Source organism: Oxyura jamaicensis, chromosome 5 (assembly GCF_011077185.1).
Source record: "Oxyura jamaicensis isolate SHBP4307 breed ruddy duck chromosome 5, BPBGC_Ojam_1.0, whole genome shotgun sequence".
NCBI classification, from domain to species: domain Eukaryota; kingdom Metazoa; phylum Chordata; class Aves; order Anseriformes; family Anatidae; genus Oxyura; species Oxyura jamaicensis.
Window position 1 is genome coordinate 3850158 of NC_048897.1, and position 23319 is coordinate 3873476.

General features: G+C 40.5%; 1 protein-coding gene across 1 annotated transcript in view; it reads right to left on the reverse strand.

The window, feature by feature from the left end:
* The window catches only part of TTC17 (tetratricopeptide repeat domain 17), a 58193-nt gene that overhangs the window by 34282 nt on the left and 592 nt on the right, over window positions 1-23319 (reverse strand). Inside the window, exons 2-12 of the mRNA XM_035326875.1 lie at window positions 9216-9305; window positions 7328-7497; window positions 6175-6286; window positions 4934-5065; window positions 4145-4254; window positions 3674-3818; window positions 3217-3356; window positions 2809-2969; window positions 2375-2487; window positions 695-835; window positions 185-300 (exon numbers count right to left, since the gene is read on the reverse strand). Of these exons, the coding sequence (XP_035182766.1) occupies window positions 185-300; window positions 695-835; window positions 2375-2487; window positions 2809-2969; window positions 3217-3356; window positions 3674-3818; window positions 4145-4254; window positions 4934-5065; window positions 6175-6286; window positions 7328-7497; window positions 9216-9305 (1430 nt within the window). The remainder of the gene's footprint in view (window positions 1-184; window positions 301-694; window positions 836-2374; window positions 2488-2808; window positions 2970-3216; window positions 3357-3673; window positions 3819-4144; window positions 4255-4933; window positions 5066-6174; window positions 6287-7327; window positions 7498-9215; window positions 9306-23319) is intronic.

A 23319-nucleotide genomic window follows, 5' to 3' on the forward strand; every position in this document is an offset into this window, starting at 1 on the left:
AATTCGGTCTGTTACAAAAAACAATAATGGAAAAATCACTCATTCCCTGGGACAGCCAAAGGAAGAGATCTGAATCCATCTGTACCGTTGATTACTAACTGTATCCATCGTCTCCAGAGAGAAAATGGCCATTAAAACTTTGTGTCAAAATTTATAAACGTGAGTTTTTAAAATCAACACTTGCCTGAATCCCCTGTTTTCTGGTGGCAGGAAATAAGATGGCAGGTCTTCTGGATCAGGAATTTTGGGGAAAGATTTCATACAGTCTGATCGCTGAGGCCAAAGAATATGCTGTTTGTCCTAAGGGGAAAAGGCATTGTTTTGATTATTTGATCAATATTTTTAACATTACTATTAAAAATCTAATAAGAAATAAGGAATAATCTGGAGGAAGAAAAGAGTAGAGATCTTCAGAACTATGATTTTTTAATCTTTTCTGGAACAGCATCTCAGTTTCTATTTTTACTCAGCTGTACTGCTTTACTTGCTCTAGATTTCTGCAAAGGTACTGAATAACAACCACCCCCCTCTGCACAGTAGTAGAGTCTTAAATTACTGGAAACTGATATGCAGAAACCACAGAGGCATAGCATAATAAAGAAATGCTACAAATTTTCACACAAACAAGGACAAGATGGGATGCACACTTTCAAAACTCCTCTTTGAAGCAGCAAAACTTATCCTGTTTGCTTACTCTATTGGATTCTACACTCCACACTGAAACGATGGAACGAGCAACAGGGGAAGACCGCAAGGACTGGCTGTGATCACTCTGGTTTGTATCAAGATCAAAATTCAGAGATGTCATACTAGAAGTTGAAGAGTCCTCACCAAACTAGAAACAGAAAAAAAAACCCACAGTATTTAGTAAGGAGAAGAAATGTTATATTATTGGCTGAATTTCCACGCATTTTTTCCCCACTACTTTACGTAATTAATCTTATTGATGATCTGAAATTGAGTAGCAGAAAAAAAATGGAAATTTACGTTTCTCGATCCACTCACACCACGAAAAAAGCAATATCCGTGTTATAAGTCAATAATGAAAATACAACTACAAATCACCAAATAATGCTAAAAGGTATCAAGCCAACATTTCTAATAGACCACAAGCTATATGTACATATATAGACCACGTATCTCTAGTTCAGGTCAGAGTTACTACGATTCATGGCTTACAAAACGACCTTAATAACCTGAATAGGAAGAACATCCAAGAAGAAAACAGTATAATTAAAAATAATTACTCCTGTTTTCTTAAATTAGTTAAGAAGAAGCTCCAGAACACGTTCCACATTACAAAATACATTAAAGGATGATCTTTATCTGTAGTTCTAACACATCAGCAGGGCTGCTTGGCTAGCTTTTGTTCTGGGTTTTCAGTGTTAGCATACGCTCTGCTTCTAGCACTTCTCATTATTCCTGTATCAGATTTCCTTGATGCACTGTCTAGTTCAAGATACACAATTAGCAAATGCTCCTGAAACCAGGCTAACACATTATTTTAGGGCTGCTAACGCACTATTTGAGTGCAAAAAGCACTCACTAGATTCACCACAAATGAGCTCTACTCTTCTATCTGTTAATTGGGTATTGCAGTTTTGTGCTCCTTCCGGCAGGAAAAAAAAATACTTTCGAAGGAACATGCAAAAGTTACATAGTTTGAGTCATATCGATTGCATAATAACCAAATTTCAATTCACTGAGGCTGTATTGACAAATGGTCAATACAATATTAAACACATTTTTGAACTATTTTAATGGAAAGTATAGTCCAATACAAAGTAATTCTCATTCCATATACCACTTGTACACTTGAAAAGAAAACTTTGAAATCTTTGCCTCTTCATTAACTAATAATTTTCCTGTCCTCTTTGACAGATAATGAATTGGAAAATTCTACTTGTTATGCTCCTCCTAGCATCTGTGAAATGTAGTATATGTACATGACAGAAAGCTGTAATTCCTCAAGTTAGGAGTTTTTCTATTTCCTAGAAATAAATGGCTGCCTGTTCTATGCAGGCTGAGAAAACAAAGGGGACTATAGAAGTGGCTAGAACCTCACACAAAACTAAGACTTGGGAAAAAAATAATGCATTTAATTTAAATAACTCTAATTGTTCTCTTTTCTACGTAAAAGAAAACCTTATTAAATAAGAACTCTACATTTCTATAACCCAATGTTAATCTCAGCTTGTATTGCTAGCAAAAGAAATTACCATTTAATACTTTAAACTCTCAAAAGGGGACTAAGCTATTTCTCACTGTAATTATGACAGCCCAAAGGTACCTTCCTTTCTTAAACCTCTCAAAGAAAAAATAGAACAAAATAAGAACTGCAGGTTAGAACAGTGGTATCAATTCATACACAAACCTGAACATATTCCACATTTTCAAAAATGTCTCCACGGTGATAGCGAACAGGCTGGTCCCACTGGCAGTGCAAGCTATGCTGCTGGTTGCCCAGTCTACAAATCTGATGGTTCCCTGGAGAGCACAAAACATGTTGCTTTACAATGCAAATGAGGTTTTCAAGAAGAGAAGAGTATACAATCAAAACAAACAAACAAAAAACAACCCCAACTTCGACCTCTACCATTTTTTTTTTTTTAAAAAAAAAAGCTCAAAAATTTCATCTTTTGAAAGACTCAAAAAATTCAATAATAGGTCATGATCACTGGTTTAACAGGTGAAACAGAACAGCCACTAAAGGCCATTGAAATACACAATTAAGTTATGCCCTGACATTAATCTGAATGCATGCAATTCTTCATTGCTATAATAAAAATTAACTCTAAAAAGTTGTACCTAATTGAGCTTCTTTAGCCATCTGTGTCTCATGAATGATGTTCCTCAGGATTTGTTCCTCCTGGATGAGCTTGTACTTGTCTAAAACATCTTGTTGTCTAAGGTAATGGTCATGCTGCTTCTGATATTCCTTCAATTCATTCAAGGTTCGCTGAAGTGATCTTAAAAATTTAACAGTAGGAAAAAAAATACTTTTAATGCTTTTTTAAATATATTTTTTCCCACAATATTGTACATTGTCAGCTTTGTTCTGGACTGCTTATAATATTCTTATGGGTAACTTCAGCAAATAGACAAAGAAATGTATAAATTAAAAGCATTGTTATTCTATTTGGAATGTAAAGAAATGCTGCAGCAGAACAATAAATTCAGATTGCACGAACTTCCACTAGGTGCTTCTTTTATTACCTATGTTGAGCTTCCAGTTTTTGCTCAAGTTTTTGCTGACACAGGACAGCATGCTTCCTTTTCACAGCTTGCTCAAAACCTGGCTTGGCCTGTAGAGCATGATCGTAACACAGGACTGAGTGGTTGTACTCCCCAAGCATCTAAAGAATGATGAAGAGACAAAGAATTAACCATTGTTCTGAATATTTTACCTTTTAAAAAATATTTTTAAAGAAGTCATTAACTCAGATTTAACCTGTGGTAACAAGCAGCCTGTCTTGTGAGAAACTCAAGCCACTATATTTGTTAAAGGGAGGCTGTAGGATGAAAATATCTTGATGAAACCTTAAACATTAAGTATGTAATGCATGTGGAACAACAGATACACTGTAGAAGTCTAAAGCATTACAAGTCAAACCAGAAAGATTAAATATTATTTGATTTTCTATGAGTCTTGAAAAGTAAAGATAATATTTACCGCGTATATATTTCCCAAAGTGTAATAGCTGGTAAAGAAGTCACTGTAATCCAGAGCTGCGTGGACCACAATAGCTGCATCTGCAGAGAAGTGAGCTCGGTGCAGAATATTTGCCAAATTTACCAATGCAATATCTTTATTTTGCCTAAAAAAACAAACAAACAAAAAAAAACAAAACCAAAAAAAAGAAAGTAGAAAAACAAGAAAAGATTAAAAGGTTAGGCTGTATAAGAATCATGCAGAAGAACACACTCATTCCTCAGTCACATATAAAATATGCAATTTGAAAGAAGAATCAAGTGTCTAAATTACATACATGCCTTGTTTAGCACATAAGAACTAAGAACAAGTTAAATTATTGTTACTTGTTTATTACAGTCATAAAATTAAAACTTGTTTAGTGACTAGGATAACTAGAAAAACAATCTGGAAAAAAAAAAAAAACAAACAAACTTTGTCAGCAATTCTTACCTTGAAGAAAAATGAAGGGCACGCATGGCACATTCAACTACTTGGTATGGTTCGTTTTTTATTCGCCAGTAAAAAGAAGCCATATTATAAAGTACCCAGGAAGAAGAGTTCTGCAGTAAAGAGAAATGCACGAACTATACAATCAACTAAGACATGAACTAAAAGGTTATTCAGGGCTTTAATTACTCTGGGATAGAAAACTGAGCACTGATAACTTTAAGTTATCCTTTTCCTCTGGAAAGCTGTCATTTGGCCATAGTTGTGAATCTTCAGGAGGAATGAATCAGCATGTAAGTGTATGAAAGAAACTAAACTTCTGCCTTTACCTGAATACAGGTAAAAATTCAAAGTGAGATGAAATATGAAGGGACAGACAGTTTGACTTGAAAGACTTCCTGTATTTTGCAGGAAGACTTAAAAATTTCAGACATTTCAGTACTACATTTAAGACATGGCAGTACGACCATTTGTTCTTTAAGTACCCGCATTTTTGTTTAAAAGCTCTTACTACTTTGACAGAGCAACATCCGTGGCTTGATAGACCACAAAAATAGACGAGTCATTAAAGATGACAGTTAAGTATCTACTTACTGGCTTTGCTGAAGCTTTTATCTGCCTCTGCTTACCTAGCAGAAAATGTTTTTACTCTATCTTTTGTAACTGAAATGTAAAACCAAAATATAACTGCAGAACTAGTACTGGATCTGACTGCGTGTACTAGGCATATCTGATATTCTGAGACCTTTTTAGCACTCTTTTTGAGTGTACAGTAAGTTTACAGCTTCATACCTTCATTAGTCCATCATAAATACGATGTCCTATTTCTTCTATACTTCTTCCCAGCCTCCGTGACAAGTACGTGAAGATTGGATCTTCTTTAGGTAACAAGGGCGCAGAAAGATTGACTCTTTCTTGGACTCCCTAAAATAAAAATTGAAGATAAGTAATTGCTGACACTTTAACTAAAAACTAGAGAAATATGCACAAGAACATGACTTCCAGGAAAGTTCACGGTGTGATTACTTTGCAATCCTATCATCCTTGTGTATCAAGATCTTCAAAACTTGACAGATATTACATCTTTGACATATGAATAATACATATTATTATGGATAGGCAAACACTTGAGCAGTCATTAATATCATTTCTTCTAAAAGCACCCTCTGCTTGAGGAATGCTACAGGGTAAGTACCAACTCCTGGTAGCTTTGCACATTTGGTAACTATTGATTTCACTAATGACCACTGAGGCACTTAACTCTCACTTGTCATGTTACTCGCTATGGAATTACTCGCTTTCCTTTCCTTTCTTCTTTTCTGAACAAAAAAGGTACTTGTTTCCAAATCATATACAAACCCAGGAATACAACTAGAAAACTTCTCCTTCCGTTTTCTTCATAGGAAAATCCTTACTTGTAGATGAAAAACTGTTTTCAAGACTTGTAATAAAAGAAATACCAAGAAAGCTGGTTCTGCAGAAAATGTGTTCATATAATACTGTTAACAACAGCAATTTTTGCACCACACTTCTGTAACCATTCTAAAGAGATGAACTTTACATTAGTAAAGAACAATCATCTCATCCCCTGTGTTAACAGTTTGGCATTCAGATATCAAAGAGACAGGCAGGTATGTTATGAACTATTGACAAGCATGCAAACAATTTTCTGACCATTAATCTTTGCACATCTTAATGAGGCCTCTTAGCGCTCCCCAATTTTCAACTGAAACAATTTACAAGATATAAACATTTCTAATGGAAACTGTCATTTTATTGACGAAACATGTTGTGAAAACAAAAGCCTGAAAATGCTCTCTAAAATAAGGGAAGAAATAACAAAAGACAATTGTATCTGACAGAAGCATCCTCCTCCAAGCAGGGTAAAACTGTGGTTCAGAGAAGTCTGAGACAGTCTCAAAAAAAAATTACGTTACCTTTCAACCTTGACTGAGAACTGCCAGTAGGAGTTTTCTGTTCCTCTTCCTGACGGGGAAAAAAATAAAATAACATCCTTCCATTTGCTCGCTTACCCGTAAGTGCTGAAAAGCATGAATGCTGTATGGAAGATCTAGAACTTTTGTACAGTCTGGCTGCTGCAGGTCTGGAGGCACTGGAGACTTTGTGTCTATGTAGTCTTCAGGGCTGGGGACATAACATAACATGGTGGACTCCACATTAAAATGCTGTTAAAGTCCATAAAATACAATATTGTAGTTGACAGACACAATATTCTGATTTGACTGTTACAAAGCCTCTTTGTTTGAGTGCATAACACCTTTCTGATGTCTCCCCAGATTTCAGTTGTCTAAAGATGTCATCACTATAAAGCAAATAAATTGCTATCTGCTTTTATAAATATATCAACATTTGGATAGCCTCCAAAATGCACCACCATCAACCTACTGTATCACTTGTATGATTGATGATTTATATGCTGGTCAAATAACAATGCATGCAGAAGGCTCAACTGGACACCCCCCAGGAAAAAGCAATACAAAACAAAAAATCCCCACAGCCACACAAAGTGGTTAGAAGCCCAAATTAAATTATCTGAGGATAAAATTAACCTTTTTCCACCTCCTATAGTCATCTGATTATGTTCAAAAAATAAAAGCACAAAAACAAAACAGTCATCCCTGAAGATGAATTACCAATGAAGCTGAATATCAGACTTCTATATATCTGTTATTTGCTAAATGCATAGGATAAAATTTGACCAGGAGGTATAACATCTTGGTCATAAACAGAATTTCATTCAAAATTAAGTCAAGAGAGATCCCACTACAAGAAGTGTATCTAGCTCAAAAAAACAAACAAACAAACAACAAAGCACTCAAGCAAATTTGGCCTCTTTCTGCATGAAGCACTTCAGTTTAATTCACGTGTGCTCCTATCATTACAGAGTTACGTTGGTAGAACTGATATGGAGCCTGGGAGAAGAAATGAGAAGTCTTAGGGTAGTCTCAACAAGTAACATGGCTGAGTTTTGGGAGGATACAGTAGTTCTGAATTGTACCCTTTTGTAATTAGGGACAGGTGGTGTTTCAATGTTAGTTCATGTTAGCATAAAATAAAACGACTCATCTAAAAGAACAGTTACACAACAGTATTTTTCTTTTTAATTGCAGTAGGAGATTTTTTTTCCATTCAGTAAAGATCTTAAAATATAAAGCATCTTATTACCGGATATCTTTGCTCTCTAAGGTGATGTATGTGCCATCATATAGATCTAGGTCCCCCAAGGGCACTTTTGCTTTAATGCAGTCTGGGTCCTCTTTATTGTGCCGTTGTTCCAGCCCTGTGTCTCTGTCCTCGTTTTCCTCTATATGAATCTTTTGAGCAACTAACTGTTTCTGTAGGAATAGAAAAAAAAAAAAAAAGTATACTGATGAAAGCAAAGTGTATAGTAACTAGCAGTTGAGCAATCCAGTTATTTCCTTAAAACAAAGTCATTTTGAAGAAAATGTAAAAATTTCTCTTAACATTCTGGGAATCTTTCCTGATATTTTATAACATCTGTAGGACATTTTTTGGTTTAGATGGAAGATGAATACTTTCAACACAGATAATACAACATGAACAGGCCTTTATTTCTCCTGCTGTAGCAAAAGAGAAAGCGTATACCATTTCAATTTCATTGGTGAGCATTCAGAAAAAGAATAAATAGTAGTTAACATTAAGCCAACTTTTCCTCCACTTTAGGACATCACAAAATTAGTATCAAAGACTGCAAACAAAATGAACTGTTAACCATTCAGCATGCAAAGTAATAAGTAATAAGGCAGCAGGCCAACAAGAATCGAGACTGAGAACAAATTTTGTTACGTCAGCTTATGACATGCCTTTGGGCTACCCTTCACCCCAGAAAGAACATTATTATGAATAGTCAATGGACTAATCATCTATCCTAGGACCTTATGCTATATTTAATTCTCACCTGCAAAGTGAAAACCCATTAAATATCAGAAGGATTTGTATGTGTGAAAAGAGAAGAAAATTTGCATTTTTAAAGCCACATGCATTAGATAACACACTATTATGCAATACTCAAGATATATGCAGTAATAGCATCTTGTGCGAGATCTTAAAATAAATTATTTCTGCTGAAAGTCATTTGTATGCCACAAATCGTACATTAGTCAATTACAAACCACAAACCATGTCCTGAGGAGCTTATAGTTATTCTTTCACAATAGCTAAAATGCCCGCTACTACAAAAATAAGTACACCTCAATGAAAAAGATCAGCCAAATATGGGGCAGTCCTGCTTTTTTCTTCCAGTACTCCTCTCTTATTTGCCTGAAGTTATCTCTGGTGTTCATTTAACTTCTCAGTTAGCTAGTTATGCTAATCTGACAAAATTAAATCTGGCACAAGAGAAAGAGGAGTGAATGTGTGGACAAAAGAAAGGCTGAGAGCTATCTGCGTGCCCATCCCTATCATATTTAAAGTTGCACTGGTATAGGTTGCCCAGGGGGGTCATGGAGTCTCCCTCCTTGAAGATCTTCAAAAGTCACCTGGACACAGCCCTGGACAACTTGCTCTGGGCGACCCTGCTTGAGCAGGGGTTGGATCAGATGGACCCAGAGGTCCCTGCCAGCCACAGCAATTCTGTGATAAGAGGACCTGAAATAAACCAGTGGTGATCTCCTCTCTGATTTGTCCTAGACAGAGCAATGAAAAGAAGAATGGCCTGACAAATCCAGAGAGGAGTACAGTGAAAATGTACTCTCAATAGCAGCTATAACGAATTTAAGACAACACCTCCATAAATAGTTCCAGAAAATAGTAGTCAGCAACAAAATCAAGTACATAAATGATTTTTCTTTACTTAAAAGCATTAGGCTTTATGGATAACAACTGGTAAAGGGATGCATCTGGGAAAAATGATAATCAGTTGAGCAAACTTGAGGCACAAAAATCCTGAAATCTGAATAATTCTTTATCCTTTTGGTTAAGCAGAACTATGCCAGCAATAACTCTTGTTCCCTGTCTAGACCTATCACTAGAATCGCTATGAAATAAATGCTGTATCTTTGGCAATTCGTAAGTACTGAAAGTTCTGTTTTACCTCCAGTTCTTTGAGGTAGTTAACTGTTGTTTCTTGTCTCATTAGTATTACCAAATCATGTGGGTTCCTCAAGTTCATCGGTGAATCCACCTGCAAGACAATTCAACAGTCCAGGTAAGACATTTGCTAAATTAGAGTGATTTTAAAAGACAGGAAGTTATGCTCATTCACCTTCAGTTTGTCATTTCAGAGTTACGTCCACTCACCATTCATAATATTCCTGTATTTTTAATCTGTTATTTCCAACAATATTGTACTTGGAGAATCCAACCCAAGCTTTAATTTCAAACCTACTTTGGTTTATTCAGGTGCACAAATTCTAAGCATAGGAGGCAATAAAATAACAAAACGTTGCTAGGAGTACTTATTGCTGAAGTACTAAAGTACTAGATAAACTGAAAGTGCTATTGCAAAAATCTGTCCTCTCTTACAGCTTTAAAATTCCTTCATCCAGTTCCTCAAGAGGCATGAAGTACTTCAGCTTCAAGTCAACTCTTCCACACAACCAATTTAACACACAAGCCCCGCACTAAGTCTTTGAAAGATCTATTGCCTTCAGGATGAAGAAGAAAATTAACAAAATCAAGAGGTAAGCAAAGATTGAAAACTTTATTACAGAAGACCGTGCCACAGCTTCCACAGCTCTGCACAGGAACTGGTAGCTCGATAAATTCCAACATCATGGGCAAGTCACAGACAAAAGTGGTTATATGCTGACTTTTACTGGTTCCTAAAGGGTTTCAGTAAGCCACAGCACTTCATTCTACAGCTGAAATATTCCATCCTTGTCCTCACACCAAGCCAATTCTGGTGCCCGACTGGGTGGGGGAAAGTGACTGCAGTGTTGAAGGCGCTCTGTGGGTCCCACCCCCAGGCTTCCAGTCCTGGTTCCCTGTTCTGTCACTGCCGTAAGTTAATAAATACCTCACGTCACCTCTGGTGACTACCTGGCTCTCCTGAGCCAAGTAAAACTTGATAGTTCAATAGGATGTCACCTGCTGCTATTTTTTGCTCTACCTCAACTAGTAAATTAAAATTAGCTCATTGAAGATCCAGTGAGAATGAGAACAGAAGTGAGGAAATGGATGGGAGGATGTGATGACAGGATGAGGAAGGAGGGTGGGTGAGAAGAACAGCAAGATCTCCCCTTTCTATCATTAACTTTTAATGTTCTTGAGTTCACTCATTTCATGGAATTGTACCTCAGGCTGTTATGGTAGATGATCTACAGCAAGATATCCCTGGATCTGCTCACTTTACATTCAAATTTACAGAAAATGGAACCAACTACTGCACAAAGGCGTAAATACTACCTGTGTGTTAGCCCTGATACCTCCCCTACAAGGGCTGCCCACCGCTTCCTGCATTAATCTGTTTCTATTTTTTAAATTTATGAAGTAATGGGAGCATTCTATGCCAGGTATGATTGCTTTGCTGCCTTTATTTAGTCTATACAAACGTGGTGACATTATAATTTAATGGAAAAGCCTACCACATATAGCAGCAGAGCCTCTGAGCTCCTGCTTTTATTTTTTTCCAACTTTCCAAACAACTTGGGCATATTTCTGGACCTCTCTCTTATTGCAGGAAATTGCAGCTCCAGCAGGAGAACAGCAAATTGCTGCTCATTTTTAATGTGACCTCTGAACAGATCAAGCCTCGAGCCAGGTTCTCCTGGCTCTAAGTCAAAGAAGAAGCTCAAATCTACATTTTCTGCACTACTGACTGTTAAGCCCACCTTCCCTGCAAACCTCCCTGCTAAGGAAAGGACTTGATCTCCTAAGCAAAACCAAGCATTTGGCTGTTCCTGTGTTCCCTCCACCTCAAAACCAACCAACCAAAAAAACAACCAAACAACAACAACAAACAAACAAAACAAAACCTACAAGGTTGCTTTTGCCTAAATTTGGCTAAGTTTTCCTTTTCAAATCACAGGCTAAACTGCTTCTCTCAGCATGCAGACTTTTTGGAGGGTGGCTGTCATCTGCACACTCTTCTTCCCCGGTGAATTAATTATTCTATCACCAGATGAAGAGAAAGTAATAATTAACTGATACCAGTTATCCTATGAATTTGGAGATTATTGATTTAACTGTTACCAGCAAATCCACAATGATCCAGAGAAGCACAGAAAATGCAATAGAAAAAAAAACTCACAGCAAACAATGCTGTTAGTTGGAGTACTGAAGTCCACAGCATTTTACTTACAGTTAGTTATATGCCATATTTCCTCCGATGGGCCCCACCTCCCCTTGACCATGCTGCTCATAAAACAGAGTTATGCAGTGAATGTAGAACTCGTTCATACCTCGTTTGCTGGAGAAATTATCATGGTATGTGCAAGTGAATGAGGTATGAATTTGAAAAGAAAACAAAGGCAAATTTTGCTATTTCTATTTGAAGCCCTTAATCATGCATTCCAAAACAGCACTGTTCCTCTGACTACTGAAGGCTGTTTGCACAGTATCATACTGCCACTGAGAGCAAAGTCAAGTAGGAGCTCCCCTTTCAGTGACTAACTGCATCTGGGGAGTGATTTTTTTTGCAGAATATTATGCAGGCATCACTGTTAAGACAGGCTGAGGGAGTTGGGGCTGTTCAGCCTGGAGAAGAGAAGACTCTGAGGAGACCACCTCATTGCAGCCTTCCAGTACCTAAAGGGGGCTTACAAGAAAGCAAGAGATGAACTCTTTGTCAGGGAGCGTAGTAATAGGAGAAGGAATAATGGCTTTAAACAAAAAAATATTAGATTTAGATGAGATATAAGGAAGAAATTATTTACTCAGAGGGTGGTGAGGCACTGGCACAGGCTGCCCAGAGAAGGTGTGGATGCCCCATCCCAGGAAGTGCTCAAGGTCAGGATGGAATGGGCTTTGAGCAACCTGGCCCGTGGGAAGCGTCCCTGCCCTTGGCAGGTGGGTTGTAATGAGATGATCTTTTCTAAAAACCTTATTATGAAAGTTGAATAATTTCAGGTGACCGACCATTCATTCAGAAGCAGAATCATACTCAGAGACAGCTTCTGTTTAACTGAGTGGCTCCAAATTCCTATCAACTATCACCTGGCAGCAGAAATCAAAAGTGACAAAAGCAGCCAAACAGCAACACCCTTGAATTCACTCATGAAGTTATGTCAGTCCACCAGGAAATTATATCACGTTTAGCAGCTTCAGCAACACGCATGATCTTATTTAGTCTTCAGGTTTTCAACTTCAGATCTGACCTCGGTCTGTCACAAAATGTAGACTTTCTAATGATAGCAAAACCCTTCAACTTAGTAGAAAGTTATTATTATTTAATAATCTTAGCCGTTATTGTCTCCAAGACTAATGCAAAGCCTAAATAAAAAGCTCTAAAATAAATAAATAAAAAACCAACTTAATACTGTCAATCCAACCTTGCATTTAGATTTCATCATTTCTGACAATGAAACCTCAAGACTTCCATTGTAAGAAATTATCAAAGATTTCACTATTAGGTCCTAGATATAAAAATCCACTTAGATCCAATCACTTCTGAACAACAATTTGAATGGGAAAAAAATAAGTAGCAACACTGGTCAAAAATACAAGGCTTGGAAAGGAAACTTGATCCAACTCAACCGAAGTATTCAAAGCATTTTTGGTAGCTCATAAAAGTGAGCTGAATGTAATGTATTGCTTCTTGTTCTCTTCAGCTTGCACATCTACAGAACGAAGGCACTGTATGATTTTAACCAAGGAAATAAAAAGCATCCAGACCTACAGAGTAATGCCATATGACACAAAGGAAATCAGACTCTTAATTGAAATCTACAGGAGATCTTATGATATCATGCCTACAAATGAGAAAAATAATGTCAACCTGGCCCTCAGCAGGCATCAGCCTGAGCTGCTTGGGTTGATCCAAAATATCACCCTGCTGCCAAGCGGGAGGATCTTCCCTTTTCTTACTATCTGTAATCTTACGGCTCCACTGAGAAACAGCTCATTCAATCCGATAAGAAATAACTCAAAAAGACTGTATGTTAGTACTGAGCCAGATCAGCACACCAGCCCGAACTGGCCTCAGGTGAGCAGCTCTCATCTCCTGGCTAACCCCTGACAACCACAGGCCTCTGCAGCTGCCACCAGACAGGCAACCTTCTCCTCTCAGATCCAGCCAAGAATACTGTCAGGACCTGGGGTTTGTCATCCACCATTCCACGCCATCCTCTCCCTGGATTGAACACATTTTATTTTTACAGTGCCACCTGTAAAAAGCTGGAAAAAAACAGAGCTGACCTACTCGGCTGTAAAGATCACCCGTGCCACCTCTGACACCAAGGGTGTCAATTCCACCTCAGGATGAATTTACCACAGTGAGTAGGTAGTACACAAAGCTTTAATGTCAGCGTAATCCACACAGCACAGGTAACAGTATCAACAGTGGTACAGGTAGGTGGGTAACAGCACCTGCTAAAAACAAGCACACGGCTCTGACTCCTGCAGGGCCTGTGACCCGGCTTCCCCACCTTCACGTTGCCAGGCTTGGCCGTCACCTTTTCGCTTTTCTGTGCGGTCACACCCCCAGAACTGGACAACAGCACACTGAACACAAACATAAGACAGGATAGAGATTTTCTGTGGGCTGAAAAAAAAAAAGAAGAGATGGCAACACAAACAGGAGATTCAGAAAAGCCCTCACGGTTTCACTCACCTGTCAAAGAATTCTTTAGTCTGAACAGCTATAGTCCAAATAATATGTATTTAATGGGTACCTGGAGGACTGTTATGGATTACACCTCTTTCTCCCCACTAGAAAGAGGCTCTAAAAGACTTTAGGTAGATACTGGTTTCATTCAGGCTCATGTCCTGTTTGTGCTCTTACAGACACTTGGTTCCTCTACTTAGTAGTCACCTAGCAGGCTGATCTCACTGTGGAAATGCCTCCAATTTCAAGAAAATATATAAAACAAACAAACAAACGAAAAATAAGAGGGAGACTGGCTCCACCAGGAAGCTTTGCATAAAACATCACCTTATTTTTCTTGTCATCATGTCTCTTGTCTTTGCACAGTTGAACTAAATCTTTGTGGCATCCACTAGAGAAAATATTTCTTTAGAGAGAAAACAGCAATGGTACTGGAACAGTTTGAAGAAAGAGCACATTGCATCCATACAGGTGTAGATTCTACAATTGTGTATGATCTCACAGCACACATGGCATGTATCCACTAACTTACAGCCATAGCTTCCCTCTTGACAGTACAGGTATTTGTAAATAACTGCACCGAAAGCCTCCTGTTGAGAAATAAAGGCGTAGGTGACCCCTGTCTTACTGAGCTTCACCAGACTTGCTGATGGCACAGCCCTAGAATGGGTGGAACGAACACGAGTTTGTATCTCTTCGACGCACCGTTAAAGATGCGTGTGGCACAGAGTTTGCATTTAATTCAATTTTTATGCAATTAACTAGTAGGGAAAGCAAAACAAAAAACTTTACTCTGGAAACTAGTCCAGAACTGACTTCAACCATGAGAACTTTATTAGAGAGCAGGTATTATATCAGAAGCAGTCATGTTGTATTTCAACATTGCAGCAGGTACAATCCAATACTTGTGTTCTGAGCTGCTGCTTTTTATTTTAGGATTAAACCTTTTACTGTGCAACACTTGGTTTCACTTAGAGTGTCACACTTTCCCTTGTCAAACAGAAAGTTGCAGATACATCCACCCACCAGCCAAGAGTTAAAAATTGTAACATCTGATGCTTGCTGCCTTGTTTTAGACAAGAGCTGAGGTTGTTACCATAAATTCAAACAGCACTGGAAATGGTAGCTTCACTTTTATGCAATATGAGACAATGGTCTGCCAACACTACACATCCTTTACCTCTTCAAAGTCTACATCTGATGTGCCTTATCATCTCACCTGGGCACTGAGGAAAAAAAAAAAAAGGATATTGGGATTTAGCTGATCTTTTACAAAACATAAAGAACTCCCCAGAATGCTCTTTCATGTGGAAAAAAAAATGGAAGTCAACCTGCAGAACACATACACCAGCCTCACGGTTAGAAGGGACTCTTGGACCAGAACAGATGCTTGATCCAATTATTTACTTTTAACTCAAAGTGCTTGGCTGATGGCAAAGCACCATGTTCATTTACTCCTTCTCTAAAGTGCTGAAACTGTGCCATTCAAGACGAACTGCTTGAAATGCAAGAAACTGACTTTGATTCAAGCACAGTAAACAGGAAAAAATAGTGCTGAAAAGCTTGCCTTGAAACTCTAATGGCTCCTACAGCTAGACTGCAGAAAGTCTGCCAGGAAACCACTTTTAAATTTTGTTCTCCGTTCAACTTTGCCCAGAGGTGAAAGTTTCTTTATAAAGCACGGTTCAAGTTTATTCACCGTCACGAAGTACAGCAAGAACCTGATTCAGCAAGATGCTGAATTTGTGCAACAAAAAAAGACATGAGAGCTGAATCAAACCCTGAAGTTCTAGAGTCTCCTGTGTTACCTGCAGGTATCAAAGCCTCTGAATAGTTAGACCTTTACCAAATCTTCCAGTGTATTTTTTCCTCACAGTTCAGTTACATACACCAGGAATTATTATTATTTAAAAAAGAGGGCAAATGAATACCTCAATCAACTATTTTTAGGTTACACTTTTCCTTTTTCTTTTTTTAAGTAACATGGAAATCTCACTACTAATTGAGGTACAGGACTACCATTATCTGAACAGCTATCAGTGCCTGTGCATGCCCTAAAAGCTACGACATGCAGAAGGCAGATTATGACGGGAAGATGCTTGAAAAGACACTCCATTAAGGTACGGTATGCAACAGAATGGGCTCCTTGTACTTGTTTTATAGACTGTAAATACTGAATTTTTGCCATTTCACTTAGAAATTAAGGCAATTCCCACTAGACTAGACTCTTTGTAGTCCCAAGTAGGAGAGAAGGATCTAAAAACTGCTTCTTGCCTTTCGGTATATTCTTGCTATCTCAAGATACTCTACGCTAGTGTGATACTAACATTGCATTTCTGAAAAAGCTGCAGAAATTTCTGTATAGGCTTCAGTTTAAGACAAGCTACTAAAGTGGAAAATAAACTCTCGGGCTTATCCAAATGATGAGCAGAGTGTCAGCAGATACTTATTCCAACGGATGTCACAAAGGTTCACCTAGAAAAATGATGCTGAACTGAGTTTCTGTAATAAATGTTCAGCTACTTGAAAGCTTACAACTGCAGGGTCTGTTAAAAAGCAGCATTAACCGTTTTGATATTGTTAAAAAGAGCTGAGCTGCAGGGTAAAGGAATTTTAAGTGCCTGTAGCACTTCAAACATAAAACCTGACAAAGTTTCTGTATTATCCAATAGGTCTGCTCAACTGAGATCACTTCAACAGAGCACAGTGGCTATGAGTATCACAGACAACAGATCTAAATACAAAGGAAAACAGCACTTGATTTGTAACACCACTTGTCTGCAGCGTATTGGCGATCATGTTTACTGGTACAAAACAAATTTCCAATGTGTATATTCTAGCTAAGGTTTATTTTCTACAGTAGCCAAATGGGTATCAGCTGTACACTCAGCCAAATCAAAACAAGAGATGGAGATCACCCATACAAATCTGCAATAAACAAGAATTTGTTTTCAGAAAGGCAGACTGCTTCCTGCTGCCTGCTCACTGCCAAATCCTAAAAACACTGTGTTCTATTATTCAAACTACAGAAAATGATAAATACTCTCACAAGATACCTAAAAATGATAATACTGAGTATTAATTTCTTCAGCAAATAGCGACAACCCCCACACGACCCGTTAGGTATTTCTGGTTAACGCACAGCTTTATCCTATGCTATATTTTTAGGGCAGGCACTTTATAGTACGGTTTTCATTTCTCAACTGGTTTGTTAAAAACAGGTAGGGATTCAGCTTTACATGCAAAAAAATAAATAAATTCAGCTGCATGAAAAGCCAGTGGATCGTACAGTCTTGCTGACATTGCTCTTCTGGCTTGCCCTGGGCCCTCCTGCACACTTGTGCTTGGGCAGCTTCCAGGCTGCCCTTTTGCTATGAAGCTCCTGCTATGGGGGAAAGCTTGTCAGGCATCAGGCACAGCCTCCACCACACAACAATCAGGTTCCAACAGTTGGCTGGTATCATCTTGTCAGTCCGCCTTACACTTAAAGCTGATACAAACACAGGGTTAGAGGTCAGGATGCCAAATTTTGAGGATACCAGAAGAGGGGATCAAGGAACCAGATGCAGCTTAGGGGACAAAAGCCACATGGAAACACTAAAATGGGACAGGGAAGGGGCCTGCGCTGGCTAACAGGAAGAACCGAGGGGGCTGGCAGGCTGAACCACCTCAGTGCCTACTGCCACGTTCGGCCACATCCAGCCATGCCTGTGTCAGAGCTCTGCTGTCAGCAGCCAAACTCTGGCCCAAGCTGTGGTGTCGGCCGAGGCGAGGCGCGGGGCCGCTACAGGCCCTACCCCAGCGGCCTGCCCAGCCTGCAAACCTCCCGCAGCCCAGCTGACAGCAGTTACACTACTCATCCTCCACCGCTGCCCCACAGAAGAAAAAATTCACATTTCTGACTGCGCTACACGCGTAGGCTAACCTGAGGACTACTTTTATCGAGTTCTGATCAGCCACGACCTTCGCGGTGACACACAAAGACCCACGCCTCGCTCCTCAGCTGGCACACAGCGCTGGCGAAGCGCAGTTCTAGGTCAGGAGCACCTGATCTGCTCAGTGAGGTAAACTGCTCAGACATCCAGCACACAGGTCCCAGCTTTTCCTAGATTCTCATGAAAAGGCAAAAAAAGAAAAAATAAAGTGAAGGAGTTATTTTATTTTTATTTTTCCCGCTAAACAAAGGCCAAAATCCTACAGTGCTCTGGTGTTTGAGCAAGAAGTTTTCAAACAAAGCAAGCGTCCCTTTTCAGCAAGGATAAGCTGACCTACACTTCAGTAACATCTCCTTTCAGGTTGTCATCCTGACGTTGGATGACAGCTCCTGAACTTGGGCAGATTCACACCGATCTCCAGCTGAGGTCTCTCTGTACACGCTCCTCCAGAGACACGCGTGCTGGAGACTGCCTCGGGGAAGGCGCTCTGTGTTACACACACCAGCAATAAAGAGCAATTTGCTTTGTTTAGCACACAACAGATTAGCAGAATAAGAAATTCAGTCAAGAAAAAGGTCAGATGGCCAAGAAAACTAACCTTTAGAGAAACAGCAAAGCAAACATCCACCTGTCATTTTCAAGATGAGACTGAGCAACTGCTTAACGTATCACAGAAGATGCTCTGCAAACAGAAAATAGGTTTTTGTTTGCCTGCACTAGATTTTCAGTCTTCCTTGGCTTTGGGTGGCTGCTTTTTCTCTAGTCTGAGCGTATGCACAGACCGTTGTTTTCATCTCAACCTGCTCGTCTTCTCAGCACAGGACAGGCTAAAAGCCTTCACACTGTTCTCCTGGTCAGCTCTCAACAAACCTCAGCACATTACAACAAAACAACTTTTGGCCAGCTCAGATTCCTTGCCTGAGGCTCTCTGCTCCTGGCAACGCCTCCTCAGTCCTGCTTTGAACCATATCTCTGGGAGCTCTTTGCTACTTTTAGTTTAGTTACTCCAGACTGACTTTTTCAGTGTTTATAGCAGTCCACATAAAGGCACTTTTTGGAGTCCAGCACAACGCGCTTGGCTGTAATCGTCTCCACCAAGCCCAAACGTGACCTCTGTGAAGACCCTACCTCAGCTTTGGTATGTCAGGTCTCTGGTGCATGACAGCAGCTAGTGTCTACCAGCAAAGCCAAGAATGAGTACAGAAACTGTTGGTTGCACCATATTTAATCTGTCCTCTCTAGGCCAAGTTTCTCTGTTCTCTTGAAGTGCACTAGTGCTTCTGCAGAGTAGCCAGTTTCCCTACTATCTTAAAAACACTGCCTAAAATTGGTTATATTTTAGTCTGAACTTTATTCTGGGAGTTGTGAAACAAAAAGGTTTATAAACACATGCACTATGCAGATATAATTTCATTAAAGAGATACAATTACTCGGTCCCTGACTTTGCAGGAACACACAACTGAAGGAGGACTCAGACCAAACAAGAATAGGAACCTACTCAGAGAAAGATGTATGTGACCTGAAAACAGCTACTAGAGCAACAGAAACGACTTGATGACTTTTCTGGTGATGGTGTACTGAGACAATGAAACGTTACATGCAGTGCTGGGAATTAACTTGCTTCATCACTCAGAAATACTCGCCAGAAACTGGAACGGCAGGGCCTACTGAGCAAGCATTCCCATTTACTAGACGAGATCTTGGTGATACACTGCAAGCTGTTAGCTTTGCCTTAGATTTGCCACTTGTCATGCTGTTCTACCACCAGGAACTCCACACAAAATCTCAGCAAGCTGGCTTATACCACAGACAAGTCAATCTCACTCCAACGTAGTCTCATATTAGAGGCTTACACTCTTACTGCACTACGAGGAGAAGATGGCCAGTGGAGATTTTAGGGCCATAATATAAAACCCTTCCCTTGAACAGATTCAGGCTGTTGGATTTTGTATAGAGGTCAGGATCTGTAACTTCTGCTTTCAGCTCCTCATCCACAGCGCACTTTGGTAACAAGGAAAACAAAATTCACTGCAGCAAACTACGAGCTGCAGGGAAGTCGCTTGTCACCGGTGCTTATCTGCAAATCTACAGCTAGTGAATCATTTATCAGGGCGAATGGCTGCCTTTTACTATCACTTGAGCTTTACGCCCATATCTTTACCAATTACATGGGCTTCCTTCAGATAAACCTAAGCAGTCCAAGTAAAGATTAAGCCCTTCCTGCTCCAAAAAGGTGACAATTTTAAAATGCATTTCAGCATTTGAGAAAGCTAATACTGCTAAAATTAAATAATATAAAAGCTACCACAACTCTTAGTCACTGGACAGCACTAGCCACTTCCAGCTGGAGGCTGCTGTGCTGGAAAGGCTGCAATCAGCAGTGCAAAGTCCAGCAGTGGCTGGTCACGAGCAGCATTCGCAGGGATCAATAGCGGGACCAACACCGTTTAGTGTCTTCGTGAACACTGTGGAGAAAAAGGACCTCGGCAAGCCTGGCGTCCTCTGCAAATGCGGGGTGGGGTGGCAGGGCAGAGGGCAGGGCTGCTCTAAGAGGGACAGCTGCAGAAACCATTGGGCCATTCAGCAAAGGCAAGCACAAAGCCAGTGCCTTTGGAAGAGCCTGCTCCACCGGGAAACGCTGGGGCTGACCAAACACAAAACAGCTTTGCAGAAAAGGACATCTGGGTTCTGGTAGGGGAAAAAAAATAATGATGATTTGTCAGCAGTGTACACTTCTGCAGCAATGAAGGTCAACTGCACGCTGAGCTGCAGTGGCAAGACTGGAACCAGCAAGGTGAGGAAGGCAGAAGCACTTGGGAGAATAGGTCAGCTTTGGCTTTCGGTCCCTGGCAGGAGACAGACGCCGACGTACCTGAGCATGCCCAGCAAAGCCTGTTCAAGGCGGCCAGGGGCCTGGAGCGCATAGCGCACAGAGGGGCTGAGAGAACCGGGCTGACTCAGCCTCAAGGAGGCCCAGGGGGGCATCGCTGCTGCTTTCAGCTTCCTAATGGGAGAGTACAGAGAAGACAGAGCCAGACTGCTCTGAGGTGCCACAGTGAGAGGCATCAGACACCAGCTGCTACAAGCGAAATTCTAATTAGAGAAGATGAAAACAGTTGTCCATTCTGAAAACAGCTGTCCACTGCACCAGGTGTCCAATGGCCCAACAAAGCTGTTGGATCTCCATCCTCAGATGCTAAATTCAGGTGGGCAGGGCCTGCAGCGACCTGCCCAAGCTGGCCCTGCTCTGAGCTGCAGGGCAGGCAGTATTACTCTACGGTCCTCTTTGGGCTCCTTTGCTCAAACCAGCAGCAGCTGAAGCTTGCTCCAAACGTGAGCCTTCACTTACACAGCTGTCTTCTGGAAGATAAGGTTCTCCAGAACTCAAACATGGGCTGCCACAGAAACAGCGAGAATGGATCCTCACTTTGAAGTTCTGAGGAGGAGTCTAGAGTACCACAGAGAAACCTGGTGTGACAATATTTTTCGACAAAACAGCAGTAGATTAATTAGAAGGACTAAAAAAAAAAAGTAAGGTGACAGGTAGCACATCACATATGTTGAGAAGCTGAAACTCCAGATGCTGCAGAGAAACACGAAAAGCTACACAGCCCAATGGCTTGCAAGATGAATGTAAAGGACAGCCCCACTGGAAACACACAAAATAAAAAAGCCATTCAGTCATTCTTCCTGGCTAAACTGTACTGTTAAAAAGACAACTTCTCACAATAAATATCAACTTAATGAAGAATACTCTGAAAAATTAAAACATAAGGATGCTCTGATAGGAAATGTTAGGCTTCTGTTCTGTTAATAAGTATCTAGGTCTTGGTATTATAAGAACAGCTCTAATATTTTTGAATTCAATGGTTTTATCAATGCATTGATAATAAATCAATTACAAATCATCCTATTACTAATGCACAGAAGACAATTCCTCCTTGATGGATAATGGAAATATTCTGTTATGGTTCAACAGCTAGCAGCAAAAACTAATAATTATATTTTGGCATTTAAAACAACATTCAAGTTCACTCTAGAAAATACCCAGGCTTCTCATTCCCCAAAATACAAATAAGTGGGAAAAAGTGAAATTCAGAGGTGCTCTGCAGGGCTGGCAAAAGCAATACCCACATTTTTTTTCTCAAAAAGCCAGAAGGAAAGCAGTACTCCAAAAAGCTCACTGGACAATTAGCAGCACTTCACGAAGAAGCGCTGTCCCCCAGCTGCTGAAGATGAACGCAGTTCCTCACATTCCCAGTACCACCATACGTAGAACTTGAGTTTCCCTGCTGGTACTGGGTGGTCTCATTTTGACTGTACACGCTAAAAAAACAAAAGTTACCTTGTTCTGCAGACGCTGTTCTATCACATCAGCTCCAGCATCTCAGTACTTGACATGAGGAACACGGGAACGTTCTGGCTGCTCCCCCGCGGCTCTGGGGCCAGCAGAGCTCTGCCCCCACCCAGGCCCTGGCCCCCAGCTCGCCCCCCGCTGCAGGGAGGCCTGGGGCAGGCTGGGGCTGCGCTGAGCGGCGGGTGGCATGGGCAGGGGCTCCCTTAGAAGGCGCAGCTAATTGTGATTGAACAGCTTACTGCACAGCAATCGTACAGTGGAAGCTTCTACACGTCCCATCAGTTAACTGACAGCATAAAAAGCCACTTCCTAAAATCAGTGCTGCATTTAACTAATTAGATTTTTCAAGTCATGTTAGCTAATTAGATTTTTCCAACTCACAGCTGCTTTTCATGCCATAATCAACACTTCACCCAAATTTGATAATACACAGTTAATATACACATGCAGATGCTTCCAGACCATTATCACACACACTCATCACTTCTCCACTACGTAAAGTGGAAAAGGGAGGAAAAATAACACTGGAAATGTTGTCATTCATTAATCTGTGATTAACCAGGGTGAGAGAGCGCTTAGACCTGCGTAGACAACTTAAGACCCGTAAGACGGCGCCTAAGGCTGATAAAGACAGCAGGGGGCTCCTTTACGGGAAGCCGGTTCCACCTGCCTCAGGACTGTAAGTGCTTTCTGATGAGAGACCCCACCAGAAGTGCCTCAGAAGGAAAGTGATGTTTACAGACACTCATCGCTCCGTACTGTTCTATTTTTGATAAAAAATTACTGGGGGAAGACCACGCAGCTTCCTATAGGGGCTGCTTCTTCCACTCCAGCTGCAAACAGACGTGGTAGTTAGTAGTGTTTACACCTAGGTCGGATCTGCCACGATAACCGATTTCTGGTGCTGTTCCCCTTGCAACAGAGAGGAATCGAAGCCAGGTAGGGAGGACCCGAACACAGCTACGCGTTAACTTTCAGCCACTTGGTGCATGTGAGGCACAGCCCGGTACCCAAACCAGACCCCTTTGACTGCAGCCGCAGCAATCCTGCGGAGCGAGGCGGCACGCCGCCCGGCACCACGCTGACAGATCCCTTCTGCTTTCTTCCTGAAGAAATGGGAGGCAGCTGGGTGGGCGTGGT